The sequence below is a fragment of the Nothobranchius furzeri genome, chromosome 2 (assembly GCF_043380555.1).
Source record: "Nothobranchius furzeri strain GRZ-AD chromosome 2, NfurGRZ-RIMD1, whole genome shotgun sequence".
In the NCBI taxonomy this organism is placed as follows: Eukaryota; Metazoa; Chordata; class Actinopteri; order Cyprinodontiformes; family Nothobranchiidae; genus Nothobranchius; species Nothobranchius furzeri.
The window spans coordinates 79,836,996-79,854,857 of NC_091742.1; the positions used below are offsets into that span (position 1 = coordinate 79,836,996).

The window sequence follows — 17,862 nt, forward strand, 5'->3', positions numbered from 1 at the left end:
TAAATTAGTTTCTGAGATACACTCATTTAAATAAACTATTTGTAGCTAATTTTTTAGGAGTATAAAGTTTTCCTAATCTCTTACTAATAATAATAGCAATAATAAAGATTATTCCATTAATATATATGTGAGGAAACAGAAACTGAAACTTAATCACCCAGCGCTGTAATGGCGTCAACTGCTTCGAGGAGAGAGGATGCACCATTTGGTAGGTCCATGATATGTCTAAACGTTTGTAATGGTGTGAGTGTGTTGGGAGTTTGTAGTAGGTGTGTGATGTGTGTAGGATGTGTTTGTCTAAATGTATTATTGCAAAAAAGCACATCGCTCTGGGACATGTTTAGCGCGTGAGATATTAGTGTAAATCCTCCGGTTTAATATGCAAAAAATAAATAAATAATATAATTTCAATTCTACAAGCATTTGAACACAGATATGCAAATGGGAGGGCCGGCGCTCCCGCCGGTCTCAAAGGGCTAAGATATTCAGTGGTACTGGAACTGCTTAAACATTTAAATTCTACTACTAAATTGGAATGGTGACATATCTATTATGTACAGGTTATCAATAATATGTTTTAAATAATTTTTGAAAATAGACATGGTTGCGAATTAAATGCTACAGTGGCTTGCCATGTTCCTGCACACTGCATTGAGCAGACTTGAAGCAGCAACCTGACTTCGGCGGTTCTGATGCATAGCACTGCCGACAGCTAAGAATAAACAGCGCTTGTGTGTGTGTGTATATATATATTAGTGGTGGGCATAGATTAATTTTTTTAATCTAGATTAATCTCACTGTAATCTTGGAATTAATCTAGATTAATCTAGATTAAAATGGCTCATTCAAATTCTGCCAAAGGCATATGTGTGTGCTACCTAGATAATGAATAAAAGCAAGTCTTTGAGAATGGAGGCGTATTTCTTGTTTCAATAATGCATCACAGACTGATAAAGCAGTTTTACTACTATAACTGATGATGAAAACAAATAATGATCAATAAGTAATTGTGTTTAATAGCTGTTTATTCAGTTCAACAAATTCTGCACTGTAGGTCTACAGAATATGTCATGATTAACTATTAACAGTCAGTAGCATCTGGTCAATCAGTCCAAGCTCTATTTTTCCTTCTTCCACCAGTCACTTAAGCAGACCAGCTTGTTCACACTGGCCGTGTCCGAATCCAGAGGAAGGATGCTTGTGAGTACGGGTCCTCGCCGGTCTAGCAAGGCCGGGTCCTTGCAAGACCGCTAAAACCGGAAGTCAGCAGCTCTGAATTCGGACAGTACTAGCCTCGTTTTTATTCCCACCCCCAGATCAAGTTGCCTAGCTACCGTGATGGCGGCAAACAGGCTAACAAGCTAACAAGCTAGTAGCGACGTTGAAAATGGATCCACAGCAATATTTCATTTTATTTGTGGTTTTTGAGGAGCTGCGACGGCTCAATAAACGTCACCGGCCTTTGTATTTAAAGTTTAAAAATCATTTAGTCCTGTTATCTGCTAGAATTACAAGTATTATACTCATGATCTCCTTTTTTGCATATATCTGAATGTTAGTGATGTGACAGCCGTCGATTGAGCCAGCCCAGCAAACCCTTTTGATGGACGATGCAGTGGTCAGTGAGATGAGGCATCCAGAAGCACCCTCTGCAGACCACTCTGATGTTCCACTTGCCAATCAGAAACGTTCAGCCACGGATCTCGGTTCCAGCACTCCATCCACCTCGATCCATGTTTAGAAGATTTAGCAACACCACCAAAGACTCCCTGCTTTCCAAGTTTACTGTATACATTTTACTTTTATCTTTACTTTTATTCCTTACAGTGTTCCCTTACAATTTATTTACTATGTTGTTACTTGTTAAAAACTGAATAATAAAACTGTTAATGATCAAAAAAGAGTTATCAATTAATAGAAATTTTATTACATTTAAACAAATAACAAAAACATTCAAACACATATACTTGTATAGAACCTGAACCAGAAGAAACTAAAAGAAAAAAACCCCATTTCTCTGCCATCCTTTCCATCAATGCTAAAAATCTGTCCATCCTTCTTTCTCTCCTCTCCTCCGCTTCCCTCTGTTGTCTCATGTCCTCCCTGATCAGGTCAAGGAGCTCATCAGCCCTTCTCCTTTTTTCCCTGATGAGGAGTCCAGCTTCCTTCCACCACTCTCCCTGTCCTCTGTCTCACCCACTGCTGCACTTGGCCCTGGAGTGTCCTCGGGAATGGAAGCAATAAGGACAGGAGGCATAGTGGAAGGCCTCTGTCCCAACACCTCGTCCATGGGGACAAACCAGGGCCAGGTTTCAGCAGTGGGCTTTCCGCTGACTCCCTCTCCTGACCCTGGATACTTGCAGTCCTACAGACAAAGGGAATTAGAATTACAAGGCTTTATTGTCATTTAACAGCAGAGAACACTGTGGGCATAATGAAATTACAGATGCTCCTTAAAGATACTGGTTCTGGATGAGAATAGAGAGGAATAGAAGAACAAAGTCAGATTATAAATCATAGTTGATAAAACATGCAATAAACAATATTTTAATTTATCAACATGGGAGATGAAAATTGTGTTCTGTGGTTTATTCCACCTAAAATGAAATTAAAAAACATTAAATCAGTAATGTGGTTTCTTACAAATTAACTTAAATAAACATTAAACTTAGTTTTCGTTATTTTTGGCGTTCGTTACATGATTACATAAGATGCAAGGTCTTTTACGGTGAGTTTTTTCCTATTAGACTTTCAAGCAAGTTTACGGTGGGGTGTTAAACTTAAAACAAATGATGAGAAGCTTTATTCGCTAAATAAACACACACACACGGGAATTATGACGGGACCACCATACAAGCTCGTTCTCGCTGATTTCTGCTTAAAATGTACTTATACAAACGAAAAATGTCTATAAACAGAACCGCTTTCAGCTTAGTTTTCTACCGCTATTTTCTTTTAAAAAGCCTGCTGGGATCAAGCTAGTTTACGGTGGGTTTTTTCCTATTAAACATTCAAGCTGGTTTTCGGTGGGGCATGTTTTAGCCTTAAATTACATGAAAAAAAAAACAATTAGCGGTATCAGATCTTATATAAAAAACAAACCAAAAGTACCCAAACACGTATTTTATTTTTTTGACCGCTATTTTTTTTAACTAACTTACATTTTAAGCTGTACTGCTGTCCCGCTCCATCCGCCGTTGTTGCGAGTGTCGAGTCCAGCGGCCGGCGCGCAAAGCATGCTGGGATACCCTTGCTCCTGTGAGGATCCATCAGACCCATCCTCGAAATGTGGGTGGAGCGAGGACGCGAGAATGAGGATTCTTCGAATTCGGACAGTACTCGTCGCTGCGCTTTGACGTCATCGACCTCAAAATGCGCTCTTACAAGCATCCTTCCTCTGGATTCGGACACACCCACTGTCTGGTGACAAACTAGATCTTCTGTTCTGCACAATATGGCCTGCTAAAGAAAAAAGTATATAGATATATATACACACACATACATACATACATAGAGACATACATACATACACACACAAACTATCTGGTCTGGGGAGGGGGTTAAATTTCTGGGGTGCCCTTCCAATGCCCCCTTTAGTTTGCATGTAGGATCACCTCTGGTGAATAGGAGCGAGAGCTGGAAATGATGCCACAGCTCACCTGTATGAGCAGAAGCCAACTGTTGCTGTTGTTGTCTCTGAAAACGGCAAGGGGAGTTATCCTAGCTGAACTTTTCTAAACAAATATAAAAATTTATGAGTAAAATGTTTATTATTACAGGTGAATTTGAGTCGAAGCCACATGAACAACGACCTGTAGAAACAATTTATCACTTTATCACATTAAACAGTTGCTTAAAGAGCTAAACTTAGTTGGAAACCGCACCTGTCTGAGAAAGTCTTGTCTCGGTTTTCTCACATCCGAGCGCTGCTTCGGCCGCGGACGGTGAAGTGTGGCCCGGGGAAAGCCCGGCTGGAAATGTCGGAGGTAAACAAAACAAAATAAAAAGAACGAAAGTCTGATTTATGGATTAAACTCTCGTGAAAGTACATAAATTATTTACTTGTCCTGCGCGATGAGAAGGGAGAAGCGCTGCTGGTGGCGAAGGTGCGACCGTTCGGCTGCATGGGGAACATTAAACTCTGCGAGCCTGGCGTCTGTCCATACGTACGATGATCCGCGCCGAGTATACATCCGCGCCAACCAGGTATCCATCCGCGCAATGTGAAAGTCATCATAGCTTACATAGTATAGACCCAGGTCCCAACCCAACTTTGAGAATAGATTAACGGCATCATTTTTTTATCGCACGATAAGAGTCTGGCTTTGCCGCAGCGCGTTAACGCCGATAACGGCCCACCCCTATATATATATATATATATATATATATATATAAAGTAACAATGGGTAGTTTACATCTTACTTATGAACCATACAATGTGAGATTCCATAGAAATATGAAATATCAATCTGATAGATCTTTGAATATTTTAACCAGAAGATCAGAACTTTTTATTGCAGTGATTACTAGACACTTTCTATTAACTCAGAGAAAAGAGAGAGTCAGGTTTATAATAGTTAAGAAATTTATTTCTACACAATTTAAACAAGCCTAACTGTAAACACTCTGTGTACTGATGAAACTAGGTGGAGTTAATCAATTTCCCTCCGGGATTAATAAAGTATTTTTGAATTGAATTGAATTGAGTTGAATGAGACGTGAGATGAATGGTGTATGTGTGGAATGTTGTTTTCAGAGCTCTCGTATCCGGAGAAGCAATTAGTTCTGAGTGGGAGCGAATGTTTCGCTCTAAACTACGGTTGGTGATTTATAAAACACATTAAACGCCATCTGTCGGTCTACGTACCCACAGGGGAAGCCTCCGTTCAGATCCAGAATGTCGAGGTCCTTGGACCTTCCTTGGTACCGAAGCCGGTAGAGACAGCAGCAGTGCCGACCAGACTAGTCTTGGAATGCTTCCAGGTCACGACAGGTTATTATTGGCATCAGCGAGACCTTGAAGGGGTCGTGAGGTTCAACTTTTATTCTGAAGGAACCGCTGCAGTCAGGTGTAACGTGCAACAGATTTTATCCAGCTTGTCAAGGTTCTTATGGTTGTAAAGGTTCCGGATGGCCTGTCCGAAACTTCTCTAGAACGCTTTGAACTGAAGTAAAGGTGACGTGGGAATAGTTTTTATAATTGTCATATTTTGGTTTACTGGCGAATCAGAATTTGACATGCAAAAGAGGGCTTATACAGACACCACAGATAGGGATGGGTACCTTTGACATTTGAATCGATCCGGTACTAATTCCCGGTACCTACGAATTGATACCGGTACTTAACGGTACCAATTGTCGATACTTTTGAGTGTTTAATATTTTAATTGTCTTTTATAATTATATATAAATTTTTCTCAATTTATAACCATATTTGATAAATATCACGATAAATAACATACAACTGCTTGTATTTTAACATCGCCCTTGTAGTTTTATAAGCTGATAATTAAACAGAAGCAAACACCTTTACTGTGAACTAAATTTACTGTGTATCTTCATTCCTTTTACTGTCCTTTTTCAATTGATTTTTCCTACTGGGAAGCTAGAATTTCCGAGGAGAACACGAACGCACCATTAGATGATAACAATGGTGGCATAGGAAGCTAACATATCAAGCTATGTTATCTTAAACAGTTTATTTAACTGCTGGAGCAGATTTAAACGATGATGCCTCACACTTAAATCATTGTCACTGGTTTCATCTTCACCCAATCACCCGTCGCATTTAGTAAAGTGAAGCCAAACTTTAGTGCGCGTTCATGTTCTTCTAGTCGGAATTTCGGAGTTCCGAGGAGAAAGCGAATGCACCATTAGTGAAACAGAAGCTAACAAATCAAGCTAACGTTATCTTACATTTTATTTACCTACTGGAGCAGATTAAGATGAGGATGTCTCACTTAGATCGTTGTCGCTGGTTTAATAATCACCTAGTTACCCATCACATTTAGTGAAGTGGACCCAAGCTTTAGCGTTCGTTCTTTCTACCATGCTGCTCTGTTTACAACTCGCTCGCAGCGACCGACGACATAACGCTCTTGCGCATGCGCAGCTGTCTAGGCAAGTTCTCATTGTGAAGGACGGGTACCGAAACGAGGCACCGTTTCAAATGAAGTGAATCGGTGCTCGATCGGTACTGTGGAATTCGGTCGTTACCTTAAAAAGTACCGAATGCGGTACCCATCCCTAACCACAGAAAACCACGCCTTACATCAGAAACGGAGGTTCTGATTGTATCAGACAAAAGGAAATGTGCAATATGACTTAACAAAACTCTGTGTCAACCTGTCTAGTGCAGCTGTCCAAAATTATAATTAAGTACTACTATTACATCCCCGGCTCTCTAAGAGAGATGAGGAGGGGAGTAATAAAATTAGTGTGCGGGATAAATAATAACAGAGTGCTGTGTCGCTAAAAAACAAGGGATTTATTACAAAATGAATGGAATATTTGCAAAGAATTCAAAAAACAATGCTATATACAAAACAAAAGGAGCTATATTTAAAAAGGGAGAAACTGAAAACGCCACCCCAGAAGGGGGTGGGAAGAAAACCGAGAATAATAAATATATATATTCAAAAAGGGAGATCCGAGGTCAGGGTCTAAAGCCGGTCCGAAGTCTATACGCCAAATGGTCTAATCTTAAATCTAAATCCGAAATCCTATTGAGAGCAAACCGAAGACTAGCGAGTGAACCGAGTTGTACCAAAAGCAAACCGAGGAGAAGAGAATAGTATAAACTGTTCCCAGTCTACACTTTCCTTGACCTTCTCCTCCAACTGGTGGCTGGGAGCAGCTTTTAACTGCTGCCAAGTGATCATCAATGATTTGGAACAGCTGGGCACCGGGAGACGGGCGAGACAAAGGCCACTGAGGCCATCTTGTGACCGAAAAGGGACACGGCACGTAACAACTACTGATCACAGGATTATTATATCAAGTAATACATTGTCATTTCACAAAATGATTGAACATCTGATTCACATTATAATTTGCAATAACTATCGTTGTTTGATTATGTATTTATCAAAAGAGTTCTCCGTCTAGTCTTGAGCTGTAAGGAGGTGAAGCAGTTTAGATGAGCAGAGGACATGAAAGGCCTTGGGCCAATTGCTCATGTAGATTAGGCCTCCTGACGGAGACATCACGTCTCCGCTCAAGCAGACGCCAAAAACAGGACATTTCGTGACGCTAATATATATATATATATATATATATATATATATATATATATATATATATATATATGTATGTATATATATATATATATATATATATATATATATATATATGTATGTATGTATATATACTGTATATATGTATGTATTAGGGCTGCAACAACGAATCGATAAATTCGATGAAAATCGATCGCTAAAAGCGTTGGCAGCGAATTGCGTCATCGATTCGTTGTGTCGCACAACTCTTCCAAAAGCGCCCCCCCCTTCCCGCCCGCCGTTGCGCGCAGACCAGAGCAAGTCAGATCAGCGCGAGGGAGAGCCAGCAGATCAGTGCGAAGGAGAGCCGGCAGGTGTTTGGAAGAGGAACATGGCAGAAGCAGCGAGAGTCAAAAAAGTAAAAACTTTTTAAGTTTGGGAGCATTTTCAGTTAAATCAGGCAAAGACATTCGTTACCTGCAACGTTTAGGTCAGACTTAGCATGGCACGGGAGTACTACGGTGATGATACAGCATCTTAAACGCAAGCATGTCAGAATCATCAGCGAGGAAGGAGAGGACTCTGTGTCCGTGTAAGTTAAAAACTTTTCAAAAGTGATTCATCCAAGTCCCGGATTATTACACAAGCTATACATGCCCTAAGCTCGTAAAAAAAAGAGTCTAAAGTTGTGAGCGCAACGCTTATTAGATGAGCCGGGGGGGACTCGCGCTGCTGCGAACCGGTTCCGCCCAAGGCCGGATTAACCATATGGGCAACTGGGCAATTGCCCAGGGCCCACGAACTAAAGGGCCCAGGGCACGAGGAAAATTCTGTATCTAAAATTTCCCGCTTTATGAGGACTATGGTGACCGTACGTTCCGTTTTCCCCAGACATGTCCACTTTTCATTCTCTGTCCGGCGCGTCCGGACTGCGGGTTCTTGTATTGATGAAAATGTCCAGCTTTTCATCCAGGAGCAGGGATCGAATTATGGGGGAGCTGTATATCCTACACATCCAGGGGAGCCGGAAAAAAGTTTTCTACCTATATTATATCATTTTTGGACTCTTTTGAGCAGAGAGCGGCACAGCGCATTGTTGCGCAGCGATCCAGACAGCTGCTTCCAGCGCACGGTCCATTCTCAAAGTGGCGCAACCAAAAAACTATAATTAGCACACGATCGTTCATGTCTGCACATTTTCTCTATTTTCTGTCTTATTTGTGCCTGAAGCGCTCTGCTACTGCGGAGCTCATCACCTGTGCTGCGGTGATTTCACCTCACGCAGCATCGAAAACGTGCTCTGCGCTTTGCGGTCAGGAGATCCCTTTGATCTGCTCAAAAGTAACTGCTGAGGTGAAAAAGTAAGAATCCAGCCAACAGATTTTCCGGAGAATTAAGAGGAGATGCAGGAAGATGAGAGACAGGACAGGAAAATAGTTAAATAAAAACAAGAAAACAAAACAAAGTGTTGAAAAGTAAAATGTAGGTAGATTTATCTCCACTACACGTTTTTACCAGTAAAAAACAATAAGTTATACACATGTCATATTTATACATCTGATACAATTCAGATCACCTTCAAAACTCAGTCACACACCCAGGGCCGTTTCAAGACATTTTGGGGGCCAAGGCAAAATGCCCCCCCCCCCCCCCTCATAACTGGGCTCCCCAGAAGCCTCTGTGTAATTCATACTCTCTCCAGTAGTGTTAGTTATACAGTGTTTATAAAAGCCCCTCAGACATTACTGACATGTTCTAATATTATCAGATGAAAAACTAAACAATCAGGCATGCTGTCTCATCTGCTTCTTTTCTAAACTTGCAAAAAGTACCAAAACTATTTGAAAGCCACTATTTGTGGATTCTCTGAAAGTTTCCATGGAGTGTGGGACAACTTATTTTTTCATTGATCCTATCGTCTAATCTCACAGCTGAAACAAGCATCCTTAATAATCTGTGCACAGGAAGCTTACCAATGCTGTAGTAAAACAAAAGGTATAATAATTTATTATTAATAAAACCTTGTTGCAGCACTAAAGCAGAAAAATGAGATTTTGCATTAAATTTGCAAAATATTTAGATATGAATTGTTTTAGAGCCCTTTTATTGGCAGAATCTGATATTAATTTAGTTCTTACAAAAAATGGGTCCCAACATGGTTTGTGTGGAGTTGCCATAGTGTGACGTCATAGGCACAGATCCCCTGTCCTCTTGTTTGGAAATGGAAATATGGTCACCCTACATTAAAGAGCGGGTCAATTGAGCCATGGAGTCCTTCTCCACCCACATATCAATTTTAAAAAATGCAACATTAGTAGGCGTTGCCTGGAGGACCGAGAGGGCGGAGCCGCGGCAGTGACGAAGACGACGGCTAACTAGACGATGCTAGCTCCCTTCACTCTGAGTAGTTATTAGAAGTGGAGGATGTTTCTCCCCCTCCTTACCCAGACACTCGAGAAGAAAGGGACCAAGTCTATTTGGAGGAGACAAGCGGACCTGAGTCTTATTGTTGTGAGCTTGTGAGTTGCCTGTAACTACCAGAACCGACCCAACAGAACCACCTCTGAACGTAAGTAGCCGTTAGCCATAGCATTGGATTAGCTGCAGGGTTTGTCTCCACGGCCCTAGAGCTAGTCAGCATGTTTTAGAGGTTTATCTGCTTCAGCACACCTGGTTTTAATCAGCAACAAATAGCTGAGCTGCTTAACAGTTAATCTAACCTGTTAAAGCAGGAAAATCCACTGAAACATGCTGGATAGCAGCTCTCCGGTAGCTCTGGGCTCAAGTTACAGTCTGCTGCATAAAGTTATGAAAATACCCCATGAGAAAATTATTCTGTAATGTGTTCAGCTCACTAAAACTGCCCTGATTTATTTATTTACTGATAACAGCTGCTCTCTTGGTTCTAGGTCCTCTGGTGTCTGCAGCTGGCCTCTGGTGTCTGCAGGTGGTCTCTGCTGGTGTCGTCAGGATCAGGAGCTTCCAGAAGAATGTGCCTTTCAATGACTCTTTCCCCCTTATTTGTTATATTAATTAAATAAATCTCAATTTATATATTTCCTGTTTTTGTTCATGTCCATAAATACTTAAACATGCTTGAAATTAAAACGAGCTTTTAACAGTGAGGTGCTAGTTTAATTCATCACAACAGAGCTAGTTAAACATGCATTGTGATAATTCAATTAATGTAATTTATAAATATCCATTAAAATATCAAAACTGGAATCTATGAGATATTTGGCAGCACAAAAAAACTTGTCAAACACAATATTTATTATAATAATTGTAGGCAGACAGGAGACAGAGCTGATGGAGGTTCTCAGTCATCAAAGGATGGCTGAAGGCTTTCCAGGAACAGGAGATGTGGTGTTGTCTCTTCTCTCTCTATTCTGCCAGATGAGCTGATAGGTTACAGGTGTGTGAGGACATCCTCATGCTGTCACGACCAGATGACAGGAGTTATCAGGTGATCAGCCAGGCTAATGAGATGCAGAAAGAAAACAAATTCAGGACAGTGTACAATATGTGGTGTTGCTCACCTTATGTGCTCTTATAGAGTTAATAACATGTACCTGCCTCATGGTGTAGAGTCCATATTTTGCTGAGTGTCCTGCAATAATGCAGGTTATTAGTTAATTTACTTTTGATAGCAAAAACAAAATATTTAATGTAAAAGTTGTTTTCCAGGTGAATCAGCTCACACGTCACCACCAAGTGTCACGGTGGCAGAATCAGTAGCCTCCGTCATGATGTAATCACATACTTATTTAATTGTTAATATCTTAAAAATTCTGAAATGTTTAAATTTTTTTTTACCTTGAACAGTTCACTGAGCTTGCACTGTCACTGAGGTGGAAGCTGGAATCAACAGCAGACACCTCACACCTTGGTCTTTTCAGGGGGTGTGGCCGCTGCTCTGGGACTTTCTGGAAGATGAATTTCCATCATGGTCCCTGTGGGTCACCAGACACGCTGCGGCTGTGAACTCCATTCTGGCTGGCTATGTAAAAACAAAGAAGCAGCACATTTATAAATGTTTAAAAGAGCATAAAATCACATGTAACAATAGTCTGTAAAACAAATTAAAACTAGAAGGTAATAATAAAATGTTTACATAGAAGATTATTAAAAATAATTCACCTTTGCTACAGGGAAGGTTTCACGTCAGCCTGGACAAGTGCATTCTTGCAGCTAAATCAGTCTGACAGCCAGTGTCTTGGGTAGATTTAGCCTGAAAAAAATATATAAGCACATTGTTGTTGGGAGTTTATAAAGTCAGATAATATACAAAAGAAACTGTCCCATATAGGCGCTTTATAACATTCCTAGTGTGTGATCATTATAACGTAAAAGTCAGTCACATATGATGTGGAGAGCCTGAAAGGAGACCTCCTGAACAGAATTCCTCACAGAACCTGTTCACAAGCTGGATTTCACGCTGTAATGCTGTCTAAGTGCTGCGTCAGTTAGAGAAACTGTTGCAGAATTGCCGACTGACTAGCTAAAGGAAGTGAACCACGTCTCTCAGACTTTGCATTTAGGTAGGGAATTGTCTTTAGAAGATGTTAAAACGTTTATTTAGCGTACTCACCTCAGACTGGAGCCCGCCGTGGTGGGGGAGCAGAGTCGGTGGGCTGCATCTAAATCGCGGAAGAGCCACGGTGGGCACAGCCTCCCTCTTCAAACGGAGACGTGCAGAATCGCGGGTAAAATGCCCACAGAGTCACCGCAAGCATACTACACTACACCTACTCACCAATACTAAGACGATATGGAGCACTAAACCCGAAATACTTTCCCAATTACACTAACAGCCAAACACTAACTCAACTACAATATCCAACAGCCAAATCTAACACTAAATAAGTATTTATAACACTAAAAGATATGCTAAGACTAGGATATGCTAATGCTATATGCTAATGCTGAACTACCGCTGACCTCCTACACTCGCTTGCAAATCCAACTCCCACTCGCCACAGGGCGTGGCCGAGACGCTCGTTGCTTTTATAACTTTGGCACGGAGCTGCTACGTAGTACTCTACTGGTTTACGTAGTACTTTACTCTTTAGCCATTGGCTAAAATTTATTCAAAATGACTCAAATTCTATGTTTTCAGCTGAAGGTGGCGCATTACTGTGGTTTTTAGACAGAATTTTTTATTTTTACAGAAAATGCACCAAAATGCTAAAATAAAGAATGCACACATTTAAAACACTAATAGACACTCATTTATACAGTTCATCAGCAAAAAAAAGTTAATTTAGACGTTACTTGCTCTTTAAACAAACTGTCCACCCGGGATTTTGCGCTGCACAGAGACGCTTCGCTGCCTATGACTGAACGTCAGTTGAGAGTCAGTCTCAAGCAGACTGACCAATGAAGAGAGGGCCTCAAGTTAAGACCCTCTCCTCATTGGTCAGTCCACACGAGTTGGGTCAAAGGTTACTCTGGGCGGGTAACGTGTTGTCAGGCATTCAAGTATTGAGTATATTTACTGCATATTATAGTAAAATATTCTGTATGTGACCACATTATGGTGATCCTCGGGTCGTGATGATGGGGCCCTTGAATATTGTTGCCCAGGGTACAACGTGTTAATCTGGCCCTGGTTCCGCCGTCACATTCCCGCAGAAACTGGTTGATCACACCGGGGCCAGACTACTAGCATGTGGTTTTACAACCACAATGTCCTCGGAAGCAAAAACGCTTTTAAAAGGGAGGGAGGAGTCCTAACTGTTGCTGCAGGCGTGTTGTGTGAGAGTGCAGTTATATACTGGTTAATATATTTTTGGGTTCAGTTGCTTTCATGTGGCCTAATGTGAGTCTATTTGGGATCATTGGAATGATCAGTAGCATTTCTTGATGTGACTTTATGGCAGTTGCCCAGGGCATCATCACAAGGAGGGTGGCATTCATTTACTTTTGTTTTATTTGGTATTTTTTCAGTCATTTTTGGAAATAGTGATCAATTTTGATTAATTCACAGCCTATGTTTAATTACATTTAAAAATTAGTTGTTTGACATCCCCAATTATAATAAATGTCTACAGATGAGATCAAACAAAACCGATGAGAATTGCCCTTAAGCTGTTTAACTTGGACCAAGCATTTTAGGTCACAGATAGATGTAGCTTAGGGTCTCTGTCTATACACCTTATAAGACAATTTAGGTGATGGCATGTTGTTTTTCTGCTATTGAACTGTTTTCTAATAATGTTGTGTTAAATAAAGTAAAGGAAGGAGAGAAATAACGTTTCCCTAGCAGTTTTTAAAAATTTCCCCATGTAATCCGATTAATCGATTAATCGTGTAGAGACCCCATCCGATTCATCGATTATCCAAATAATCGTTTGTTGCAGCCCTAGTATGTATATATATATATATGTATATATGTGTATATATTAGGGGTTGTATGAACTAGTCGACTAGTCGACTTCACGGCTCTGTAGTGACTTTTTATGCCTGTCTTCGACTAGTCGCTGTCACGTGATAATGACTGACAAGATGCAGTCCTCGGAAAAGACAGCAGGTGATGAGCCCCTGCGTCGGGAGTCGGAGGCAACGCGCTGTGCCAGAGCGTCGACACCGGCGGTAAAACGGACATTTAACCAGACTGTGACCTTTTCCCTCTTGCAATTTTACCTTCCCCTCACCCCCATCTTAATCTTAACCAGTTTTCGCATGCAAAGCTCTGATCGTTGATGCGCTCCAGACATCTGCGTCCTGAGCACCGCCACATCAGGTGTCACCACCTCAAAAACAAATTAAACACGCGATCGTTCATGTCGGCTAATTTCCTTTAATGTTTTCTGTCTGTTATTTGTGCCTGATGCGTTTCGCTGCTGCGGAGCGAGGCACATCACTTGTTTTGTTCTCCGGTAACACACCCCCAAAATTCCACTATCTCCGCTCCGCTCCGGCACGAATCCGCAGCAAAAACGGTCCTGTTGTAGTCGGCAGGCGAGCAGCGTCACTCCGCTGTTTTCTGGTCAGTAGATCTTAGAACTGCAGTTCAAAGGTAACTCATAAGGTGAATATAAATGAACCCAGGTATTAGTTTTTCTTTAGGATTGAGAGGAGATGCAGGAAGATAATAAACAGACAGGAAAGTAAAATAGTCAAATAAAAACAAGTTAGTTTTTGTACCTGCTGGTTGCAACAAACAGACACCACTGAAGGTAATCAGAAGTGAGGAACAGAAAATGAAATAATTATTTTCATGTAGCAGCAGGAACTCCGAGAGGCTGCAGGCTCATCAGTTTGCGGCTGCTGCGCAGGGGGAGGGGGGAGAGGGCTGAAGTAGGATTCAGAAAGTATTATTAAAAGAGATGTGTTAACTTGGAAAATGTGGGTGCAATTTTAATTGTCAAAAACTCCAGCGAACCTAGAATGCCAAGAGTGTGCAAAGCAGTAATCAGAGCAAAGGGTGACTATTTTGAAGAAAATAGATGATAAAAAATATTTTCAGTTATGTCACCGTTTTGGTTAAGTACATAACTCCACATGTATTCATTCATAATTTTAATGCCTTCAGTTAGAATCGCACAATGTAAATGGTCATGAAAATAAAGAAAACACGTTGAATGAAAAGCTTTGTCCAAACACGAGATTTTTTTTAATTCACATTAATCTACATTTTGTTTTGTCTTTTATCCTGTCCAGAACTTCCACAGCATCATGTCTGGGAAAACAAGATGGCTCTGACTGGCCAGCAGCTCTCTAAACAGAAATGGACCTCCAGTTTGGACCAGAAGGAACCAGAACCTCCACTGATGAAAGAGGAACAACAAGAACTCCTTATCCATCAGCATGAAGGGCAGTTTCTTCTGAAGCAGGAAGTTGTTACCTTCATGGAGACTTCTCCTTCTGAAGAAACAGACTGTCATGAACCAGAACCAAACAAGAAGCAACCCTTGTGTCAGAGTACTACAGAAGCTGAGAACCAAGATCAGGGTGGATGCAGGAAAGAAAACTCAGAATCAAACAGCAATGAAAAACTGACACGTAATAAAATATGCCAATCCAAAAATCACAGAGACAGTGTAGATGATAAAAAACAAAAAAGGCACATGAGAACTCACACAGGTAAGAAGCTATATTCATGTAAAACTTGTGGTAAATGTTTTAGACACGGTGGTAACTTGGCTACACACATGAGGACTCACACAGGTGAGAAGCCATTTCAATGTAAAAGTTGTAGTAAATGTTTCTCACAGAGTGCTGCTTTGATTTATCACAAGAGAACTCACAAAGGTGAGAAGCCATTTCATTGTAAAACTTGTGGTAAATGTTTTAGTGTCAGTAGTACCTTGACTACACACATGAGAACTCACACAGGTGAGAAGCCATATCCATGTAAATCTTGTGGTAAATGTTTTAGTGTCAGTGGTTCCTTGACTGCACACATGAGAATTCACACAGGTGAGAAGCCATATTCATGTAAAACTTGTGGTAAATGTTTTAGTGAGGGTGGTCCCTTGACTAAACACATGAGAATTCACACAGGTGAGAAGCCATATTCATGTAAAACTTGTGGTAAATGTTTTACTGACAGTGGTTCCTTGACTAAACACATGAGAACTCACACAGGTGAGAAGCCATATTCATGTAAAACTTGTGGTAAATGTTTTAGTGCCAGTGGTTCCTTGACTAAACACATGAGAATTCACACAGGTGAGAAGCCATATTCATGTAAAACTTGTGGTAAATGTTTTAGTCGCAGTAGTTCCTTGACTACACACATGAGAACTCACACAGGTGAGAAGCCATATTCATGTAAAACTTGTGGTAAATGTTTTAGTCGCAGTAGTTCCTTGACTACACACATGAGAACTCACACAGATGAGAAGCCATATCCATGTAAAACTTGTGGTAAATGTTTTAGTTGCAGTGGTTCCTTGACTACACACATGAGAACTCACACAGGTGAGAAGCCATTTAAATGTAAAACTTGTGGTAAATGTTTTAGTGACAGTAGTCACTCGGCTAAACACATGAGAACTCACATTATATCACTGAATTGCTAAAGCCTCATACTCAAACCCGAGCCCTCAGGTCCACAAACTAGAACCTTCTAGAAGTTCCAAAGACCAATTATAGAAGTCCAGGTGATGGCTCCTTCCAGACTGTTGCACCCTGATATTGGAGTGGTCCTCCTTTTAGCCTTACGTAGTCTTGACAGTCTGGACACTTTTAAAAAAACAGCAGAAGACTTTCACTTAAAGCTGCCATTTCTAAATATTGTATTTTCTTATTTTTAACTCAAATTTGTAATCATCTTAGCTTTGTTTAATGGTATTTTATAAATATGTGACTTAGATTTTATTTCTGTTTTAAGATCACTATGATTTTATGGCTTAATGATTTGTTTTGATCTATGTGAAACACCATGTGATTTTCTGTCTGTGATGAGTGCTATATAAATAAAATGTACATACATGTGAAAAGCCATATCTAGGGATGCTCCTATCAAGTTTTTTGCTTCCAATCACGAATTCAAAGAGTGTTCATTACTGATACTGATCACACAGCTTGGCCAAAAATTTCCTGTAAAGTTATGAGTTCTACAGATATGATCTGGGCATAAAGGAACAATAACATCCACTAAAATGGCCTATATTAATTAGAAAGAAAAGGAAACAATTTTTATATAGCTCCTCTCAAGATAAAAATCAGAGGCGCTTCACAAGAACAAAAAATTTCAAATATAAAAAAGATTTTGAAAAAATTCTAAAATTTGTGATTAAAAATGTAAGGAAAGGGAATACGAAAACGAAGAGGAAAGAGAGAAATCGGTGGATCCCGGGCAGAATAAGGAGGGTGATGATAAAGGTCACATCAAAGCCAGCCTGAACTGGTAAGATTTCAGCTGCTTTTTAAAGGAGACCACTGAGTCCAACGATCTCAGGCTCATGGGGAGAGAGTTCCAGAGCCTGGTGCGCTGCACAACCAGGCTTTGGTCAATGGACCTCAGGGACCTGCTGGGGGTGTAGGGACTGAGAAGATCGCCAATGTATGATGGAGCTTGTCCATGTAAGGCCCTAAAACCAGAACTAGGATATTAAATTGAATTTGACTGGCAGCCAGACATGTTAGACAAAGACATATTTTTAAACATTTTTAAGAGATAAAAAGACTTGCAACACAATAATTGTGTTTGTTTCTGTATGTTCCCCGAATAAGTCAAGAAACTCAAGTCTTCTGATTAAACATTCAAAGGCCAATCAGATTGATATTTCATATTTACATGGAATTATCACATCTTATTGATCAGTTCATGTGTATGTAGTCAATCCTTAATGCAACAGTGTTGTAAACTTCTACCTTCTACTACCTTCTCAGATGTACCTAGGTTTGGTGCAGGTTGTTTTTTGTTTCTCCCAAGCCCCACAATGCGGTCAAAAACTGAAGCAAACCCGGAAGTGAAATAAATTGCAGTTCCACCCTCATCCGTTGGGGGCTGGTGTCAGAAGCGAGCAAATCCTCATTGACTCCCATGTTAAAAATACCAATTTCACAGCAGAAATAAACATGTTTACAGCCTGGTACCAAAACATGTTTTTGGTTTAAATGATCTAGTTTACACTCATGACAACTCTGAGGGGGGTGAATTTTTTTCTCACTCTTCTGTTTAAATGTATTAAAT

The 17,862-nt window shown here is 40.4% G+C and overlaps 1 protein-coding gene across 3 annotated transcripts in view; it reads left to right on the forward strand.

Annotated features, from left to right (window-relative positions):
* The window catches only part of LOC129165501 (zinc finger protein 883-like), a 42,567-nt gene extending 25,898 nt beyond the window's left edge, over window positions 1–16,669 (forward strand). For all 3 annotated transcript variants that reach the window (XM_070548036.1, XM_070548035.1, XM_070548034.1), the window contains one exon: window positions 14,880–16,669. In XM_070548036.1, the coding sequence (XP_070404137.1) occupies window positions 14,880–16,243 (1,364 nt within the window). In that variant the 3' untranslated portion in view covers window positions 16,244–16,669. The remainder of the gene's footprint in view (window positions 1–14,879) is intronic.
* Window positions 16,670–17,862: the final 1,193 nt, after the last annotated feature.